Source organism: Mya arenaria, chromosome 11 (assembly GCF_026914265.1).
Source record: "Mya arenaria isolate MELC-2E11 chromosome 11, ASM2691426v1".
Taxonomy (NCBI): Eukaryota; Metazoa; Mollusca; class Bivalvia; order Myida; family Myidae; genus Mya; species Mya arenaria.
Genome location: NC_069132.1, coordinates 7,717,999 through 7,738,248, shown reverse-complemented (window position 1 = coordinate 7,738,248; position 20,250 = coordinate 7,717,999). Strand labels below are relative to the sequence as shown.

The 20,250-nt window shown below is 34.9% G+C and overlaps 2 protein-coding genes across 2 annotated transcripts; both read left to right on the top strand.

The window, feature by feature from the left end:
- Positions 1–834: 834 nt before the first annotated feature.
- LOC128209955 (cerebellin-3-like) lies at positions 835–4,357 on the top strand. Its single transcript, XM_052914229.1, has 4 exons — positions 835–953; positions 1,096–1,170; positions 3,478–3,676; positions 3,860–4,357. Exons 1-4 carry the CDS (start codon positions 842–844, stop codon positions 4,122–4,124), a joined length of 651 nt encoding a protein of 216 aa, XP_052770189.1. The 5' UTR covers positions 835–841; the 3' UTR covers positions 4,125–4,357.
- A 4,927-nt stretch (positions 4,358–9,284) lies between these two features.
- LOC128207207 (globin-like) lies at positions 9,285–19,737 on the top strand. The gene is made up of 3 exons (XM_052910005.1): positions 9,285–9,789; positions 18,462–18,687; positions 19,128–19,737. Exons 1-3 carry the CDS (start codon positions 9,560–9,562, stop codon positions 19,257–19,259), a joined length of 588 nt encoding a protein of 195 aa, XP_052765965.1. The 5' UTR covers positions 9,285–9,559; the 3' UTR covers positions 19,260–19,737.
- Positions 19,738–20,250: the final 513 nt, after the last annotated feature.

Genomic DNA, 20,250 nt, shown 5'->3' with positions numbered 1-20,250 from the left:
GATCTTGAAAGGTATAGGATATTGCCAAAACCATATCTTTCAGAACATAGCTATTTACCAAAATCAGATCATCTCGCCTTGCCGGTGTTAAGAAAATGTATGATATCAATGGCGTCTTTACAAGATAGATTGTGATTGAAAGATTGTGTAAAGGATTTTAACCTTGTCCCAGTCGGATTCATTTCAATGAAGTAGACGCTCAAGTATGTTTTATCCTGAATAGAGCGTTAATTTGACTGAACGGTATTCTATGAAAGCATAAGTATTAGTTTGGTCATATAATATAAAGCCTTAATGATAAAGAAGGCGGCACGAGCGGACTGATTTAGTTTTAATGTGTTTTCTTCAGACAGCAAACCAAATTATGAAGCCATATCTGTTCCCCAATGACGAAGTGGTATTTCACCCAATGTTTGTAGTCAGACTAAACATTTCAAATGCACCTGCCGTGCCTGTTGTGGCTTGTCATGCGTATAAGTGGCATACCCAAATATACTAGATTTTAGTTTTTTGCGTTAGTAACCTCATTACTCAAGACTTCAAAACCTGGAAATTATTAATATGTTTGCATTCAGTTGTATTCGTCTCTTTTGTGGGGATCATACACATTTTAGTGAGTTAATGCCCTTTAAAATATATATTCATCAAATAGGATTACAGCTGAACAATTTTATTGCGTGAAATTTGACGCGACAATTTCAATGTTGTCTAAATTTGGATTATGTATCAGAATTGTAATGAAATTGAATAGTGGATGTGACCGACATAACAAGAGATAACGAATCTATTCGCTGTCCCGTCTGAAGTGTTTATGTCTCTTGACATTAAGAGTACGCACACAATGGAAGGTTGTATGATGTGGTTTTTATTTGCGTGTAGTTTCTGTCTTGTGAATGCACATATGAGGAATTTCGAAGAATTTGAAGCAGAATTTTACAAACTTAAAGAACGAGGTGAGTCTCGAACCAACGTCGTAAATTTTGTTTCTATATTAAAGAGTTGATTTGACGCTTTGTAAGAATACATGTTCAGTAATAACTATCACTTCAGTGAAAACATCAGGGAAAAATCTGTTTTTTTATTAATATATTTCAGTTTCACAGCAGGAAAATGCCTTACTCCTTCAGGGAAACAAGTTGATAGAGCAGGACCAACGTCTGAAATATTACGGTAATACTACACAATTTCCGTACACTTTTAATGAACTAAAACATAAGTACATCTGTACGTTTCTAGCTTGAATGTAATACAAGGAGATGTCATACACCTCAGGCGTCCGTCAATTTGGTACTACAATCACCAAAGTCCAGTTTCTGATTGAAAAAAATCAATCATGCATTCTCTTACACATAGGATCGGTTTGCTTAAACTCATGGTAAGAGATATGCATTAGGATAATAAAAGTGCATCAACATCAACAAATAAATAACACGTCGGATAACCACATGTTCCACATAACCACGACGGAATGGGTCGCATGATGGTACCCGATTGGTGTCGACGTATTGCTGTAATTTTACGAGTTATTTTGATCTATATGTAAGGTTGATCTGTTTGCAAGGTTAATGATTGTTGTTGGTCCCGATCAGGCTAACAGTTATTGACGAATGTTGGTATGATGTTGGCCGCGATCAGGCTAACAGTTATTGACGAATGTTGGTATGATGTTGGCCCCGATCAGGCTAACAGTTATTGACGAATGTTGGTATGATGTTGGCCGCGATCAGGCTAACAGTTATTGACGAATGTTGGTATGATGTTGGCCGCGATCAGGGTTACAGTTATTGACGAATGTTGGTATGATGTTGGCTGCGATCAGGGTTACAGTTATTGACGAATGTTGGTATGATGTTGGCCGCGATCAGGGTTACAGTTATTGACGAATGTTGGTATGATGTTGGCCCCGATCAGGCTAACAGTTATTGACGAATGTTGGTATGATGTTGGCCGCGATCAGGCTAACAGTTATTGACGAATGTTGGTATGATGTTGGCCGCGATCAGGGTTACAGTTATTGACGAATGTTGGTATGATGTTGGCTGCGATCAGGGTTACAGTTATTGACGAATGTTGGTATGATGTTGGCCCCGATCATGCTTACAGTTATTGACGAATGTTGGTATGATGTTGGCCGCGATCAGGCTAACAGTTATTGACGAATGTTGGTATGATGTTGGCCCCGATCAGGCTAACAGTTATTGACGAATGTTGGTATGATGTTGGCCCCGATCAGGCTAACAGTTATTGACGAATGTTGGTATGATGTTGGCCCCGATCAGGCTAACAGTTATTGACGAATGTTGGTATGATGTTGGCCGCGATCAGGGTTACAGTTATTGACGAATGTTGGTATGATGTTGGCCGCGATCAGGGTTACAGTTATTGACGAATGTTGGTATGATGTTGGCCCCGATCATGCTTACAGTTATTGACGAATGTTGGTATGATGTTGGCCCCGATCATGCTTACAGTTATTGACGAATGTTGGTATGATGTTGGCCCCGATCATGCTTACAGTTATTGACGAATGTTTGTATGATGTTGAGATTCCGCAAACATGGTTAACCTCAAACTTTAGTTTATTAACCGTTCCAAAGACACCAACATTTAGCATTTATGGTATTAAATATTTTTGTATCGGTATTTGACATCCAATGATCTTTCCAGTATAATTCGCATAACTGGAGAGTTTGTTACTGCAGTCTGCGGCATTTACCAATATAGTTATAGCAGACAGGTCACAATATATTTAAGTCCATATTGGAATGTTTTTGTCACAAACGCGATATCATATAAAATCTTGTAAGGCTCGATGTGTATTTACTTAACGTCATAACAGCTGCATAGCAAAAAAACTTAAATTGTTATTCATCATTAACGTTCGATTCACCTCAAAGTGAACTTTTTATTAAAGTCATACTTATACTTGTATTTAAAATTGTATTTAAAATCAATTTAACAAACACAAATTTGAGTGATTAACCTTTAACTATTTACGAAATAATGCATTTATGGAAAATATTAATACCCACTAACTATTTCATTACAACATTGTAACCGTTTATTAAATAGCTGTAAACGCAAAAATATTAAATGACTGGTGGGTCCTAAAAAATACAATATCAACGACCGTCTCATAAGGTAGAACTACCGTTTTTTGCGCACCGTTCTTTCAAAATAAAAGCCATATCCTTCATAAGAACCGTTGTTTTCGATATGTATTAATTCTTTTCGGTAAATTAAAACAATTGTATTAATTGTGGTACTGCTTATTTGGGAGTAAGAGTGCACCTTTAACTGTTCAAAAGACATCAACATTTAGCGATAATGATATTCAGGTTTTATGCTATTAATGTATAACATCCGGTTCTCTGTGTTTGAGAGCTTCTTAGGTCATTGACTTTCCCCTATAAAGAAACATTATTATTGTTTTGGCTGCTCAGCTTGTCCGCGTAGTGTTGGTAGTCCTTTTTGCAGAACATGCATTGGGGAAGCGGTTTGTGCTGCAAGACGAGGAGACAGTGGCTTTCACTGCCCACGTAAGTCCCTACACACTGGACCACCTAAATCACTTGGACGTGATTCACTTTGACCAAGTGCTGACCAATATTGGAGGCGGATATAACAACCAAACTGGAGTGTTTGTTGCTCCAGTCAGCGGCATTTATCAATTTAGGTATGGCAGACAGGTCACAATTTATTTAAGTAATATTGTGTTTTGTACAGTCTCACTGTTAGTGTCTTAAACGAATGTAATTCGTTTTTGGCGATGTAGATAATTGAACAACCTTTTCTCAAACACAACCGTTTGTTATATTTATATATATAGCTGTATTTAACTACCGATTTTTTATTACAGTTGCTCATTGATGGACCACATCAGCGACACACACGGGGACGCTATGGTGAGGGGAGAAATTATCCACAACTCCATGGTGATTGCACGCGTGTTTGCGCACGCTGACGTCAAGTATAGGGACCAGGGCGCACAAACGGTGTTTGTTCACGTGAACGTTGGGGACCAGGTGTTCGTCCGTGTCCGTGACAACACGAACCTCAGCCTCGGCGGGGACATGTACTCATCTTTCTCCGGTTACCTCATGCAGCCAGTGGAAACGCCATGAACTATGTTTTGACAAGCCTCCTTGGCATGGGGACCCTAGGAGCGGTTTCGTATCTAGGACAAAATACTAACAATAGAACTGCACCTTATTCAGTGCCTCCCCTATAATACTTAATTGAAATGAAGCCAAATCAACGTAAAAAACTGAAATAAATCCGCTTTAAACCTAACTTTTGATGTTAAATGTTGATGTAAGATTAGTAGCATTCTTATCCGAAATAAAGTGACAAAACATATCAGTTTTATTTTTTTAAACCAAAATCAATAACAGCGCTTATGGAGACATCGATTTTGTTTTCTGCCATCCCGATCGGGGTGGGTGGCGTTATAGCACTCCAACAACACGCCAACAGGCCAGAACGGAAAAATAAGGGTACGAATACACGATTTTTATACACATCAGAACAATAACACGTCCCTTAAATGAATCGTTTTGGTGCCCCATAACATGTGTGTTTTCGACCATATTTTGTCGTTCTGACAATTATAAGGTATCAATATGACAAATTAAGTATTGGCTGTTCTGGCGCTTTGGCATCCCCGCCAACACGTATGGACGAAATGTTACAAATCAGCTACCAACCTTACATGTAATCATATATAATACTGAGCTACATATCTGTGTTGTTTTGGGGACACACAGTTATCATCATATGGATATTTATAGAAATAAATTTAAAATGTAGTTAGTCACTGCGAATTCTATAAAGTAAACAACAATCTGAATGGATATATACGTACGAAAACTTAGGTCTGTGATCGACAAACAAACAAACAGGATTCCACTGTGACCACCATGTAAAGGTATATCACCATTGGTTATCGACAATTGGCATTGTTGGAGGTATAGGATCCACACAAAGTAGCAAGTAAATCTCTACTTGTTTAAAATTAGACCAAATCATGTGATCTTACATTTTGATTATTTGTTCAAAATTCGACTGGCTGTATTCAACGATCAATAACAACTGCGACCACTTACAAACATATGCAGACATATGGAGAGCGTTGCGTTTATCGTGATGCACGGAAATACATACACGTTACTCTCCTCTAAAAAGGGAGATGTCTACTGAAACAGTAACATTGGTTAGAAAATAATGAAACGACCGCCTTTTGAACGGTCGTGCAATATGCGATTCTATCCATTAATAGAATAATTCATCTTTTGAAATTTCGAAATATTATCAATGATATTGCATGTGCCTTAATTTTTTACCATAACAAATTTATCCATAACAGATAATAAATGTCACAATAATATCTGTCACACGCTGTTATGCTGGATTAATGAAGTTTGTGCCTCAACAGATAACTTTTCCCGTTTAATTCTATAACATTATCGACATCTCTGATCCTTGCTTCATGACTTCTACCGGTACAATTTCCAATTTGAATGTTTTACAAAACATGATAAATAGAGACCTAATGGACGTTTTGTCAAAAATGCGGAAAGAAGAGAACATCGTTTATGAGTGCTTTTATGTTATTCTTGTCCCCGATACATGCCTTTATTCACTGATATGTAAGCGTCAAAAGGGAACCAGAACCGCCTTATATCCACTAGAATGAAATGAATGTATATAATTTTAAACCTCCATGCATCCCTGCTTAGTAGCGCATTGAAAAAAAGTGGAAGGACAACGCGAGACATACAATACTACAAACACGTACACTCTACGTCTATATCAATAATTAAGAACAATCTAAGAGCTCATACAACAAGGTAAAAAACATATACCGCAGCTCCCTAATAAGAAGCAAAGTCGGTGCAAATACGAATTTCTTCCATTTTGATTGTTTATCTTTTCAGGCTTAAAAGTGATGCTTATAATAAACAGTTTTCATTGGCTTGTTTAAAATCGCCCCTTAATTAGAGGTCGCCAATTCTAAATCACAATTGCTACCAGCGAGATCCCTAGATGCTATAATAACGCAATGATTAAAACAATAGTAAACCCAAATTACGCCTGAAATGTTTTTGTTATACTCTTAATCAAGTGTTAATCAAGTGTTGGCCAAACGTAACACATTATTACCAACCAAACAAGTTAATTGAACAATAGAATAAATCATTATTTATTTACGTAATAGAATAAAGCCTTGGAAATGGTATACAGTCGAACCTCGTTATGTCGACTTTTTCGGGACCTAGTGAAAAAAGTCGAGATAACGAAAAGTCGACTCATCCGAATTACAAAAAATATCACCAATCCCAACACGTTTGAGTTGGATTGTCCGATGTTAACATCCACAATTGAACGGCCTTGTTAAATATTTTCGTCGTGAAAACAGCAAACTTAATATTGAAAAATAAAGTGAAACAAAAGAAGAATTATTTGTGTCAAATTTATTTCTTTTACGTTTATGGATCACACAAAACACATATAAAACCATAGCGGAAAAGGCGAGATAAAAAATCGACACAAACAGATTTATTTTATATAGAATAATAATAAATTCGGGACCGGAAAAAAAGTCGACATAACCGGAAAGTCGACTTATCCGACGTCGACATAGCGAGGTTCGACTGTATACGATAAATATAACATTCTTAGAAATAAGGAAACTGCATTTTTAGACTAAGTTGAAAAAACCCCACATGCAAAACAGCAATTCAGTATAACAAGGATACAAGTTGTTTTTAGATTTTTTTAAAACTGATATCATAACATTTTAGCACGACTACAATAGATAAAAATGAGACTAATAGAGAACTTAATAGTGTTTGCAAATATAACTTAATTGATAGAAAAGTCAATATTTAGTCCGGAACTTTTTCAGATTCAGTTTTAGTACATCCCCTTAAGATAAGCAAATCTACTGGGCTCAATGGGGCTGGTCCGGAAGACGTTAAACCTGAAAGTACCAATATATAACACCATGTAATGCTTTTTTGATAAATCTAGGCATAAGAAAAGGAATAATTCCCGACATCTTGAACTGCGCGTGTCTTATCATTATCTAAATTAGACACAAGAAATTATCATCCGATTTCAAAACTACCCACTTAATCAAAACTACTTCAAAAGTTATGCAAAACAACAGTTTACATACTTAACATTCTGGATTAAGGAAATCATTCTTGATGTAAGGCTTTAACCAGTTTTAGTAAATAGATGCATGTGATGAACAATTGACACTAACAAACTTTCTTGACTATATTTATTTCATGCTTTTCGACGAAGCCTGGAGTTTAACCAGCGAAATAACAACAAACGAACAGCAAATTAAGGAGTTAAAATATCACTTTTAAGTACTTCTTTTTAAATGGAGATGAGTTACTTCCCCTTGATCAAATCTAAACTCACCCCTTTTCTGCCAGATCTCTCGTGCTCATAAAAAAACTACATTTTTCACTCGTGGTTTCGCCACTCGCGGAAATGTTTATCTAAGACACTCGTACGATCTTACACTGAAATCAACAAATACCCTTTATATATATTGACCTTAGAACAGCCTTTGAGTAAGTGGATTTCAGATTATTTTGAATTAACTATAGATAAATTTGTATTTTGGGAAAATGTTATGACATTTTTTTCCAATTGTATTTAAATAAAATAAAACAGTAAGTAAAGGTAAAAAAGAAATATATATACGATCTGGCCTGCTGCCGACATCATTAAGGGTGCAACAAGGGTTCATAGTGGTCCAGTATCGTTTCTGTGATAAATCAATGATATTGCACTACACAAAAATGATAATAATAATAAGAATAATGATTTATTTGCAGTTGATTAAACAATGCCCAAAATAGGTTGCAATATACCTGGCAATGAATGCCACTCAACGAAATTATAACTTCGTGGTTGACTGGTGTAAAATAAATATATTGCCTTTACCTACAATCAAATTAAAGTGTATTTTAATCGTAACGCTACACACAGAACAGAAACTTATATCATCATATCATCGACACAAGCTGCCAACCTAAATGTGACAATCAATGGAATTGCATGAACAAATTAATGTGCAGAATCTCTATATCGATACAATGGCATTCACTAATATATATTTTTATGCAAAAACACGTTCGCCTCTACTGAATATAATGTGTTACCTTACAAATAAAATACGTCTGTTTTACAATGCGTGTATGCTACAAATACATGATTACTGTTTTCAAACTTGGGGCATATAATATTGTTTCAGGTTACTGGTATGGTGGGGGTGAAAACGTTTTAAAGAACATCATCCTGTAAAAAAACCCAAAGCGATCGCCTTCCAATCGACTAATACAAGCAATGTAATGGTAACTATTACAGACAGATGTAAATGCCACAGTGGCGCTCTTTTGTATATAATTATAATACTATAAGCACCTTGTTATAAGTAAAAGTTACTTATTTTGACATGCTATCGGCTTTAAACGGTTGATTTGAAGAAAATACTGCGAACTTATTAGTTGATGCAATGATTTATTTTCTTGTATCAGTAAGGAAAAAAATTCAAGATGCCATACGAAAAAAGCAGGTTAATACTGTAAATAAAAATCACATTTAAATAATGCTTCACAGTGATAACATTGCACAGCTTTGAAATATACTATGTTCTGTCCAACTCATATGAACACAATTAATTGAAGTTAATTGAATGATTTTTGTTTTCTTTGCATCAACCTTAATTGTGCTCCTTTAAGGTCATAGAACTACAGTTTACATGCATTTTCAACAAAAATGACGATGAAGCTTGTTTTAATGCAATGTTGGAAGCCACGTTGGTAACTCGTTATTGAAATATTTATTTAATCCACCAAACCAATTATGATGGATCCCTCAGTGTCCGTAATCTCAATAACATTTCATTAACAAGCAAATATATTGTTTAGATGTAATCAATTCCCAAGTGAAAGTTCAACGTGACCAAGTGAAATTACAAACGCTATATGATAAAGGCTTAGTCTGCCAGACCATAAACGTAAAATGAATAGCAATATACGGTGCTGAAGAGCTGTTTAGTATTTAATACCATATTGCACATCAAATAGGACTGCTGTGGATGACACATATATTGGTTTGGTTAGTCGTTTACTCCTCGGCAGATGTAAGGGTATTGGAAAGTCAATAAAAAATCACATTTCCCTGTAAACCTATTTATAGCCAAAGAGAACAATAATTTCCAGCTTCTGTGTGAATGCTCCACAGTGAGCAAATGACTGCGATCACTTACGTACGCAAACCAAATGCCATGTCTGTTAGATTTCAGTGCGAGTTTTCTTACTAAACAGGAGAAGTCTCTCAGGGTGTATATTGTGCAGAAATTCCAAATATAATGATAAGTTAAACACCCAGGTATTTCTATTTACTGTGTAGCTTTCCGAACGTGAATATACGTATATATTTATTTAGCGGATCATAAGATAACAACCAATTATGTTTGGAATAGTCGGGTAAATGTTTGTAAAACGTGAGTGATTATAAAGAGCATCATTTGAACATGGGATGTATATATTCAAAGGAACGTAAAGAAACATTACGGAAGAATAAGAATAATTCCCAATATCGTAAAAAGTACCTGCCTGCCAACACAGGGGATGAAGACACTAACGGGAACAGCCAGATTCCGACCCTTCCTGAGTTCAACGACTGTCAAAAAGACTTGGTGACAAAGTCTTGGAAAGTTGTTAAAAACGACATGGACCAAGTTGGCATTAATATGCTAATGAAGTACGTAGACTTACATTTCTTTTCGTTTGATGTTCCCATAGCCTTATGACTATATTCGCCAGATGCTTTCATACTAGCCATTTCTTAGCTTTTCATGTACCGCCTACTTCATGTTGCTTCGATTCTCCACATTTTAAACACGCCCACCAAATATCGTTGATCCCCGTCTCAACGCAATTAAGTTATTATCGTTCAGGAGTCCAGGGCAAGGGTTTAAAAGAAACTTGAATCGCATAACAAAGCATTTTGTCCCCTGATTGCATTGCTAGTAGTACTTTCTTATCAAACAATGTGATTTTAAGAAGGACATCTGTTTTCGTCTACAGGCTATATTCGACTAGTGAATTTTGTGATTAAAACGAAATGGTCTCTGGTTTGAATAAAGGCACAAGAATCATTCCCTACCTGCAAAGTAAACAAATCATATTCGGTTCTTTGCCGAATCTGTGGTTGTTTTGGAAGACTCCAACGCGATACAATGATCACGTAAACTAATGCATAACTAGAAAAATCTTTCATTGACAAACTTTGTTTCAACCAAACCTTAACATAACGGGATCACCATTTTTACCCACGGGACTCGGAATACAGTTACAGAATACCGGTTATTTATGGACGAGAATTCGGATTACCATGAACAATAGAGCTTAACCTCCAAAAATTGCTCTTCGTAGATTTTACTCTATACTCTTTTAATTGTATATATGATTAATATTTATAATAATCAGACAATTAACAGCGAAAAGCGATATAAAAATAGATTGCAGACCAGCTTTGCTAAGGAAGGAGTCCTGGGAATATTTCCATTTCTAGATGAGAGAATGTTTTCCGTAATATTAAAGAAAAAAAATCACCTCACTTTTATAACAAAACATGTAGGCATGGGCCTAAATTACATCCGTTGAGAAATGCCAGTGCAAGATTCGTATTTAAAGGAAAATATTTCCATGAGCCCGGCATTGTAGGGGTTTGCAGTCTCCACTTGAATTATTGTTTATTTCAGAGCATTTTCTGATATAGTATTTAAGTCAATTGTAATAACTCTACTTTGAGCTAATATAGCACAGTTATGAATGAATAAATATATATATTTGATTGCTTAAATATACATATAATACATATATAAGATGAGCGAGCAAAGCAATAAAAATATAAACATCATTCATATCAAATACTCGGCAAAAAGGCATGTGGCAACGCATTGAAAATTGGATATTTCAAAACAAGAATTCATAAATGACGAGTGGTATGCATTTTTGGAAAAAAATAAACTCTTACCTTACTTTTATGCAGATGAAAAACTATTCACTGTTCGTTTAAAGCGTCAAAACATATTTCATGTAGATTTAACATCAAAAGTCACAAAATTAACATTATTCCCATTAAAAAAGCAGCAAATCCAAATTTCAAGATTCTATCATGGTTGTGGGGTTATTTGGAGATTATATTTTCTTTGATCGTGTTATTATTTCACAGACATATATCAAATATGCGTACGTATGATGAAGGCAACGTTTGTTTATAAGTTATGTGTTAAAAATAATGAGACTGCTCAATCGAGACCAAATTGCCTTCTAGTTTTTGAAGATGTATTCCTGAAGGTTGAATATAGCATCCTTACATAGCTATACTTTCAGTCCTTTGATTTTATGAATTTTTGCAGATTCATGTTATCTTAAAAAGCGTCTTTGGATGACTCGGAATGTTCCGGCATGTGACATATATGTTTCTTTAAATATTTTACATACATGTACTCATTTGAAAGAAAAGTTTAGCTAATACATGTCGTTTTTATTTTTAATAATTAAACGGGGTTTATGATCAAACATTTTTGCTACTGAACTTGTTTCTGTATTTTATCACATAAGTATTAAAAATAGAGATGAAGTGGACAGCTTTTTTAAAATCAAAGCACTGAGAATGCTGAATGCGGCAATGCACTGATTATGTTCAATATCATCAGAATTTCACATTTGCGAGAAAATGTAAACATTAACTGAGTTAATTCACAGGTTGCTTGGGCAGACAATTTTTTGCTATTGATGAAGGATGTTGCTTAGGAGTGAGCGGTTAATGAGTCACTAATTGCGAAGGCAGTCATTGGCTATGAAGCATGCCATTGGCTGCTATGAATGAGGGTAGTTGTTAAGGAAGTCATGATTGTAAAGGAAATCCTTGGTTGCTAATTAATTCATTGGTTACACAGGAAGTATTTGTATGCTTTTGAATGATTTGGTTGCTAAAGAAATCAGAGCTTTCTTAGAAAGTCAATGGTTGATAGAAAGTTATTGGTTGGCATGAATGATGGTTATTGCTAAGGTTGTCATTTGAATCTATTTAATTCATTGGTTGCAAAGAAAGTCGTAGGTTGATTTTGATGTAGGTAGTTGCTCAGGAAGTAAATTGGTTGCTATGTAATTCTTTGGTTGCTAAAGAAGTTAGTGGCCGCTTAGTAAGTAAATGGTTACCTAGGGTGCTATTTGTTACTAAGGAAGTGTGAAGCGGTCGCTTTTGAAGCCACTGGTTTCTAAGGAGATCAATGGTTGCTTAATTAGCAAGTGCTCGATTAGGATTTGATCGGTTGCTGAGGAAGTCAGTGGTAGCTAAGGAGGTCGCTGGTTGCTTAAGAAGATAGAGGTTTGCAAAGGAAATCATTGGATGTTTTGTAAGAAGATGAAAAGGATGCTTAGGATACACTTATTGCTAAAGAAGACATTGGTTGCTATGGTGTATGTAGTAACGTTCCACTGCACGAATCTACAAACCAGTATACAGAAGTATCAATCTGGGTCTTGCTTTTTCAGAGAAGATTTTCCAAAACTTTCCTATACAAGTTTATAGAATACCTGGGACCCTTGGGCTGGTATTCATAAAACAATGTAAGCTTTGCTTAGTTTAGTATTTCGCTGGTCATATGTTATGTTAAATTAATATTATCTTTATTTGTCATTAATATTACATATTTTATGAATACCAGACAGGGACAAGGTTAGCTTTGATTCTAGGGACACTATTAGGTAGATCAAATATAGTTAGTCAGGGCCATGCTGTTTCAGAAAAGATTTTCAAAATTGTACTATATACGTTGAAGCATATAGAAACTCCGCCAAGGCCAGCTTTGACCCCAGGGACATAATTTAATCAGTTTTGGTAAACAACCACTTCATATGGCTACTCATGACCCCAGGGACATTGTTTGAACAGTATTGGGCAAGGACCACAGCATGAAGGAGCATACCAAATATCAAGGGTCTTGGCCTTTCGGTTTCAGAGATTAAAATATTGACGTCGGATGACATGATTTGTACTTGCAATCCACATGTTAAAAATTACATCTTTGGTTTGGGGAGGTACATAATGTGACGTAACCGCCACAGACACCGCACTCTAGAACTTATCGACATTTCTCCCCAGTTCCATGTTTAATTCAGCTACTACAAAGTACATAGTTTGAGCAAGACTATCATACAAGATCTGGCTAACTCCAGTCCGTCTTAAACCCCGACTCTAGTTCATCTCCAGAACTCGACTCTAGTCCATCTTAAAAACTAGACTACTAGTCCACCTCCAAACCTCGGCCCTTATCCATCTCCAAAATTTAACTACTTACACAGAGTAACGTTCCAAATTTATACTTCAAGTGTTGGTCAAATTGTAACTGTGCGACATAAAATTTTGACAAGACTTTACAGCAGTTATAGCCAAAATCTTACAATTGATGATACATTTCATGAATAGAATTCTACCATTAATGTATTTTTGACAAATATTGGCTACATACAATATCAATTATCCCTAATAAATGTTCAAATGTTCGAAATGGTCATGTGCCTGTGAAAGCCTGCATGTTGTTGACAGTTATATGTCAATGATGTGCGTTTTGTATATTTTATAACTATTTCATTATATTATTCCCAGCCAACATTTCCCCCTGAACATGACCATTCCAATTATACATTGATAATACGTATGACATAAATCTGATAAAATCTTTGCTATTCTAGTGTACGTATCAATAAAATAAAATTTGAAACTTTTAAAACAATTAAAAAAGCTCTGTTGTTTCACTAATAGTTTTAAAAATCATTAATGAGTCGCATTATGCGACAATGGTCCTCTGTGTCAAACCGAAAGAAGACGTTAACAATTGATACCAGTAATTTAACTTGCCTGACACTCGGAATGAAATGGTACATTGACATTTGGAGCGCTAAGTATTGACCCAGGAAAAGTGTATCACGAGAGCCATTACTTTAGACGTGGAAGCTTCTTCGCATCAGGCACAGGTCTATTTAAAGCTCTAGAGTATCACCACCGTATTTGGAACAGTGTTTCAATACTTCTAATTATATCTACATTTGACTGGAATTGTAGGAACTTCGAACTGAAGTCGTGATGACGTCGCAGCTTGCCAAGCCATACCGCAGTCCATGGGTGTGAGGATTCCTTGATAAACTCTAAATAAACAAGCATTTCTTGCATAGGATAATTTATGTTAAATGGGTTTATATAACATACAAAGTAATATTTTGTGTAACAGTACGATTACTTATAATTATCAAGTATCAGTAAGCATGTGCTTAAACATAAATTCAACACTGACTTTAAACACTTTGCAATAACATACCGATACCGGATAAAGAATCCATAAATGGTTAAATTTGAGATTTAAATATTTTTTCTGCATTACAATCATGAATAATAAAACAAACCTGCATTGCTCTCGTTGTATTACGAAATTGTATTTTAACTTTGTGTACATTAACAAAATAAGCCTTTAAATGAAGAAAAATACTAAAGCGACGTAGTGGCAACAATAGGTTAATGTATGGTTCATGATCCTCTTCTAACCATTTACTTGAAGAAAACAACTATCAGCGCTGATAAGGACTCATACCCTTCCATTATGTACAAAGATGATACCCTCAGACATGCTTCCATATCACTATCAACACTGTTAGCAGATGATGTGTGATGGTCTTTATTATAGTTTTAGCTACTTGACATTTTCCTGTAATTTCCATTATGTTAGTATTACATCTCAAGATTTCCGGAAAGTGTCAGACGGGATAAACACTTCGCATTTTGAAAAACTGGACGTATCAACATTGAGTAATGTCATCGCATTTTAAATATAAATTGTCCGGATGATATGCGTTTAAATATACGGGAAAATCGAAATAGAGGAGTTTTAAATGTTGTAATTTTGTCGATTCGTCTCGTGAAGAATTATTTTTTAATTTCATCTCATGTTATGTTAACAGATCGGCTTTTAACTTGAAACGGAATTGAAACTACTGTAAAATGAACAAATTTGATAATTCCTTGGTTTAACGAATTCTATAGAAAGGAATATCAGAACTTACGGTTAGAATAATTCAATGCTAGTCTTCTAATAGTTATACAAAGGATCGTTGTTAATGAATACGACCCACTTATTTTTAGTTCTCGGATCCCTCCATTTACCCTCATTTTTGGTATTGATGCAAGGTAACTCCATCTTTTTATCATTTAAAATGTATTTGATTACAGAATTATACTAATATTTGAAATAAATAACCGAAAGAAATTGGTACGTCGTACCAAAATGTTGTATATATTTATCTTTATTTCATCTGAAATCGGACTTAAACGACATAGTTTTAAATCGTTGAAGTAAAATAATTGTTTTTATATTATTTAGGTAAAAAAGGTACAGTTTCTTTTTCTGCCGAAGAATCCCTTCCAATTATAATACATGTATACACTGTCAAAATTGGGCGTTATATGCTAGTTGCAATAATACGCCAGTGCTTGGATATCATTATAGACCAAAGTGCCTTGCGCATGATTTCATTTTAAAATGTGTCTTTTAATGTCGATTTTTAAATCTTATCATTAAGTGGCTCAATTCAGAAGTAAGAGACACATTTAAGAGGTGTGTGAATATAATTAAAAAATGACATTTGTCACTATTTTTCGTTCTGGGGGTTGCTATTTTCATACATGTTTTAAAACTTATATTTTTGATGATTTACTTATGTATATAATGAAGGGCTATATTCAAATTGTTCTAACATACATTATACATTCAAATGTTAACAATTGTCACTCAGTTGTTGACATCATATGTTGTAGATTTTGATAAAGTATATATTCAATAAAACCAATTAACCAACATATCCAATAAAAAGCATAATGAACGCATAGTTTATGTATTCTCGTTTTGATTGTAAACATTTTTTTCTCACCAATTTCGGGTCCGAACTTCGGCCCCATTTCCAACGCTAAAAATATACCTAAATCCGAAATGAAATAATAATTTCGAATTTTATATTTTGATTATTGTGAAATATATTTTTGATAGAAGATTTGGTGTATTCTTAAAGAAACAATCATCATTTTTCTCTAATTTTGACAACCATTTTTATTCAGTTTTTAGGCAAATTATTGATTTATGTCAAAATGACGGAGCTTTTTCAATCTTTCACAAAAATTGTGAAAACAGCAACAACAACACTGCTTTATGTTTTGGCTTTCTAGTGTTTCTTTGATAGGAACGAATTTGTCACATATCGACTTTAGGAATATCTTTTAAATACCAACTATTCATAGATAACGAGTTAATGAATTTCGAGAGTATCAATAATAAATAAATATAAACAATTTGCCATAAACACATTTAATCATTTGCACTACAGTTTTTGAATACATCTCTTATATATTTATTTCTTCAGAGTGTATTGGCAATCGGCATAACTACATACTAATATTTCACAGCCATATACATGTGATATTGCCTGCATTAGGGGAATATATCAATCATCGCGAGCAACACAAATATTCTTAAACTTATATTGGAAACAATTCAGTTTATTTGAAGAAGAGAATGTTTATAGTGGTTGTTTGAGCTTTAACTTATACTCTCTGAGTTTCATAGCATGAGACATAATCACTGTGACATATTTGCAATATTGCTATTAGTATTCTTTGGTTTTCTATATATTTAAAGCCAGTGTATAATATGTTCATAAAACTTACAGTTTAACACTCACTGAGTTCTGGTTTTGTAAAGCAGAACATTTTTATCCGTGTTTCTTCGAAGACTGCTAAAAATACATTTGATAACAAACCCCGTTTTCATCGTTTACCAACACGTCGGTAGATTATTTACATTACAAATACATGCTGCTCCCGCCGAGTGCTATTACTTTCTGGGTAATCGATTGGAGTTAAATAAGCAAGTATCCTATTGTGATATTCAATACAAGGACAAAATTTGTTTGAAATAGATATTGTGTCCACAGTAATTTCCTGAACTACAGAAATGTACATCCAGAGATTTAGATAGAAAAATGACAGAAATCTGATGAGGGAAATATTCTACCGATTATTGAACACTCGATCATTGTTATATGTGGGATAGAAAAACACCAGAAACAACTTTTGATTTTTTTGGGGTGTTCTAGTGCTCCCATGTAAGTTGCCAGTTACATAGATAATGGGTATCTAGTGAACGGTAGCAGTGGATCTTTGTTAAATGCCTTGTTTAAGCCTTATATAAGTGACCCCCCAAACACACACACGCACGCACGCACGCACGCACGCACACACAAAAAACAACAACAAAAAAACTGTGTACAGTACGTAAACTCTGTTTATTGATCGTAGTCCACTTGCCTTGATCCCTTTTATCAGATCTCTGATATGAGTATCCTGCTGCGCAGTTTTAAAAGTTTTATTATAGAAATGGACCATAAATGGCCCTGAGCCGATAAACGACCACACACGAAACTGGCCCCGCCTGTGAGACCAGTGCAAGTAGCAGGAAATGCACAGCAGGGGATTATCATGCCAAACATTCCTTAAAGGAGGCCTTTAAAACGGTTCTACAATAATGAAATATATGATATCAATTCTTTGTCCGTTCCAATGCGGTTACAAAACATGTAAAAATATTTTGATGTTTATGTTATGTGTGTAGTATTGCTGCGTTGTGTGTCCATCGGGAAGACTTGTGAAGTGTGCTGTGTGCTTCTATGTTGGTTTCCAAACGATTAAGTCAACAAGATGCAGCCCAGTTTTTGCTACTGGGCTTGTGCCTGTAGTTTCATTGGTAGTAACACTTTAGTCCCTAAATTAACCACTTGAACTTTATGAGATTTGTTTTCTTCGAAAACTGTGGCGAGGTGTGTACCTATGGCTAAGCGAGTTCTTTGGATTTGCTTATGATGTGTTTATTCCAAATTCCGTAGGTGTTCTTGGTTATAATAATAATCTACCTGTCTAATCTGTCGTGATCCTCTACGAACACAGCTTCTTGGCAAACTATGTATAATTATAATTTTCCTTGTTCACATGACATTTCGAATACAATTCAGGAAAGCAGCAATAGAAATGAGTTCTTTATGCTAAATGTCGTTGTTTATTCTAAACCTAGACAGCCTTCAGACGAATATGTCAGAAACACGAACAGTGACGACCTCTTAAGATACATTAAATACAATGGGTTGATGGAACTGCCTATTATGTACTCTAATGTACTAAATAAAAACAACAAAACTAAATTTAAAAGATGGATATTTATGTACATTATCACAAAACGCATTCTAATAACTTACGTGGCTGTTTTTCGATATGATACATTCACTGGACAGGGCTTCCTAAAACGATAATCTTGTTTTATTTAACAGACTGTTTGCCAGTCATCCAGACGTACAGAACGTTTTTGCGCCATTCAGAGGCATGAGCCCGGAGGACCTCAACGAGAGTAACCAGCTCCGCTCCCATGCTATGCGAGTGATGGGTACTGTTGACAAGTGCCTTAGCTGTATATACGAGTCAGATAACGTCTTTAAAATCCTCCAGGAACTCGGCTCAAGACACGTTATGTACACGGCCAAGGTCGACTATATGGATGTAAGTCGCTTTTATGTCGTTCATGATTAGGATAACTCCAAGATAAATGCGAATATATTTTACACATGCATCGCCCACGATCATGATTCATGATTAGATTCAGACTTTTATAACTCGCACTTATACATTCATTTAAGAGATTACCATGTAAATTATCGATATTTAGTGGAGCTTCTGAAGAAAATCAATAATTCGTAGGAATTGCAAAACGTAAGATCACACAAAACATTAACTCATTCCAAAATCATGTTTTTTTTTGAAAGAAAAATGTCGGAATGATGGATAGGTTTAAAAACAGTATTCGACATTTTTGAATAACTAAGTTATCTGTTGTAAGAGATAACTCGAAAACGTTATAAGATACATATAAACTATCTTATAAATCCCAAATAAGGTTTTAGGATATTTTGTGACATTGTTCTCCTGTGTTGGCATTTCAGTTGATCGGACCGCAGTTTATCCTGGCGATTCAGCCTGTTTTGGACGACGAGTGGACTCCGGAACTAGAACAGGCGTGGTCGGATCTTTTTAAGTTGATAGCACACATCATGAAGGCCTCCATGACTTTCTGATACTAAACAAAACATTCACACTACTTGGTGTTTAGTTTTCATTCATGCGAGAGGGTGAAATAGGTTGTGGACACTGAAGTTATTGTTTAAAGTTACTGGAATCCCTGTCATTCAAATAATGATGAACGAAATAATATTATTAACATGCTTATTATATGAGGAGCAGTTTATTCTGGCTGACAAATACATAGGCTGACTGAAATACAAACAAATAAAGTACATACATGAACATAGATGCATTGAAAGTGTTGCGAATACATGCAGTGCAAACGATAAGACACATTGAATTTTAATCGTTCACTAAATGTTGGTAAATTATCCAATGAGGAGAATTGCAATTTCGGTGTAATGTGTGGTGAGCAAAATATTTAAAAAATGTAACGGATTGGCAAATGAAAGAAACAAGGTATCATCGTGTTGCGCATGCCAGAACGTTGTGCAACCCAATCCTATACTAGTGTTGTAGGACGAATGGCATTTGTCAACGCTTGAACCACATATAGATACGCCTTGTTGAAATGTAAAATCAATTTTGACCAATTCTATAACATTTTAGTACATATACATGTTTCCGTTATCAAATAAATATTTAAGGATATTTTTTGTGGTGTCCCACTATTTAAAATGTATCCATGTTTCAAATGGTCAGAAAATGAGTTTATTAAACATTTAATTTTACTTGTCATGGGCTGAAAGCAAATCATTTATAGATTCATATACGCACGGACGTCGCATGGATTTAAAAAATCGTTTGGATTGTAAAAAATAAAAGTCGAAAAAACACACACAAAAACAACAAAAACATTTGATATTGACAAATAAACCTCGTTAACGTGTAAAGAATCCGATCGGTACTATTCGTGTTTTCCCTGTTTAAACATTTATATAAAGTTCGCGTTGATGACATAGGCTTTAAATGCCGTCATACTACCGGACCTTTAGTTGTCAATTAAAGTTTCCCAGCGCCTGCACACAGGGAAGTCGATTAATA

Bases quoted from the DNA above. Each gene is read 5' to 3' on its own strand.
- LOC128209955 (XM_052914229.1), top strand. From the start codon at position 842: ATGGAAGGTTGTATGATGTGGTTTTTATTTGCGTGTAGTTTCTGTCTT. The intron at 954-1,095 runs GTGAGTCTCGAA...AATATATTTCAG, and splicing joins TTACAAACTTAAAGAACGAG to TTTCACAGCAGGAAAATGCC. The intron at 3,677-3,859 runs GTATGGCAGACA...TTTTTATTACAG, and splicing joins AGCGGCATTTATCAATTTAG to TTGCTCATTGATGGACCACA.
- LOC128207207 (XM_052910005.1), top strand. From the start codon at position 9,560: ATGGGATGTATATATTCAAAGGAACGTAAAGAAACATTACGGAAGAAT. The intron at 9,790-18,461 runs GTACGTAGACTT...TTTATTTAACAG, and splicing joins GGCATTAATATGCTAATGAA to ACTGTTTGCCAGTCATCCAG. The intron at 18,688-19,127 runs GTAAGTCGCTTT...TTGGCATTTCAG, and splicing joins CCAAGGTCGACTATATGGAT to TTGATCGGACCGCAGTTTAT.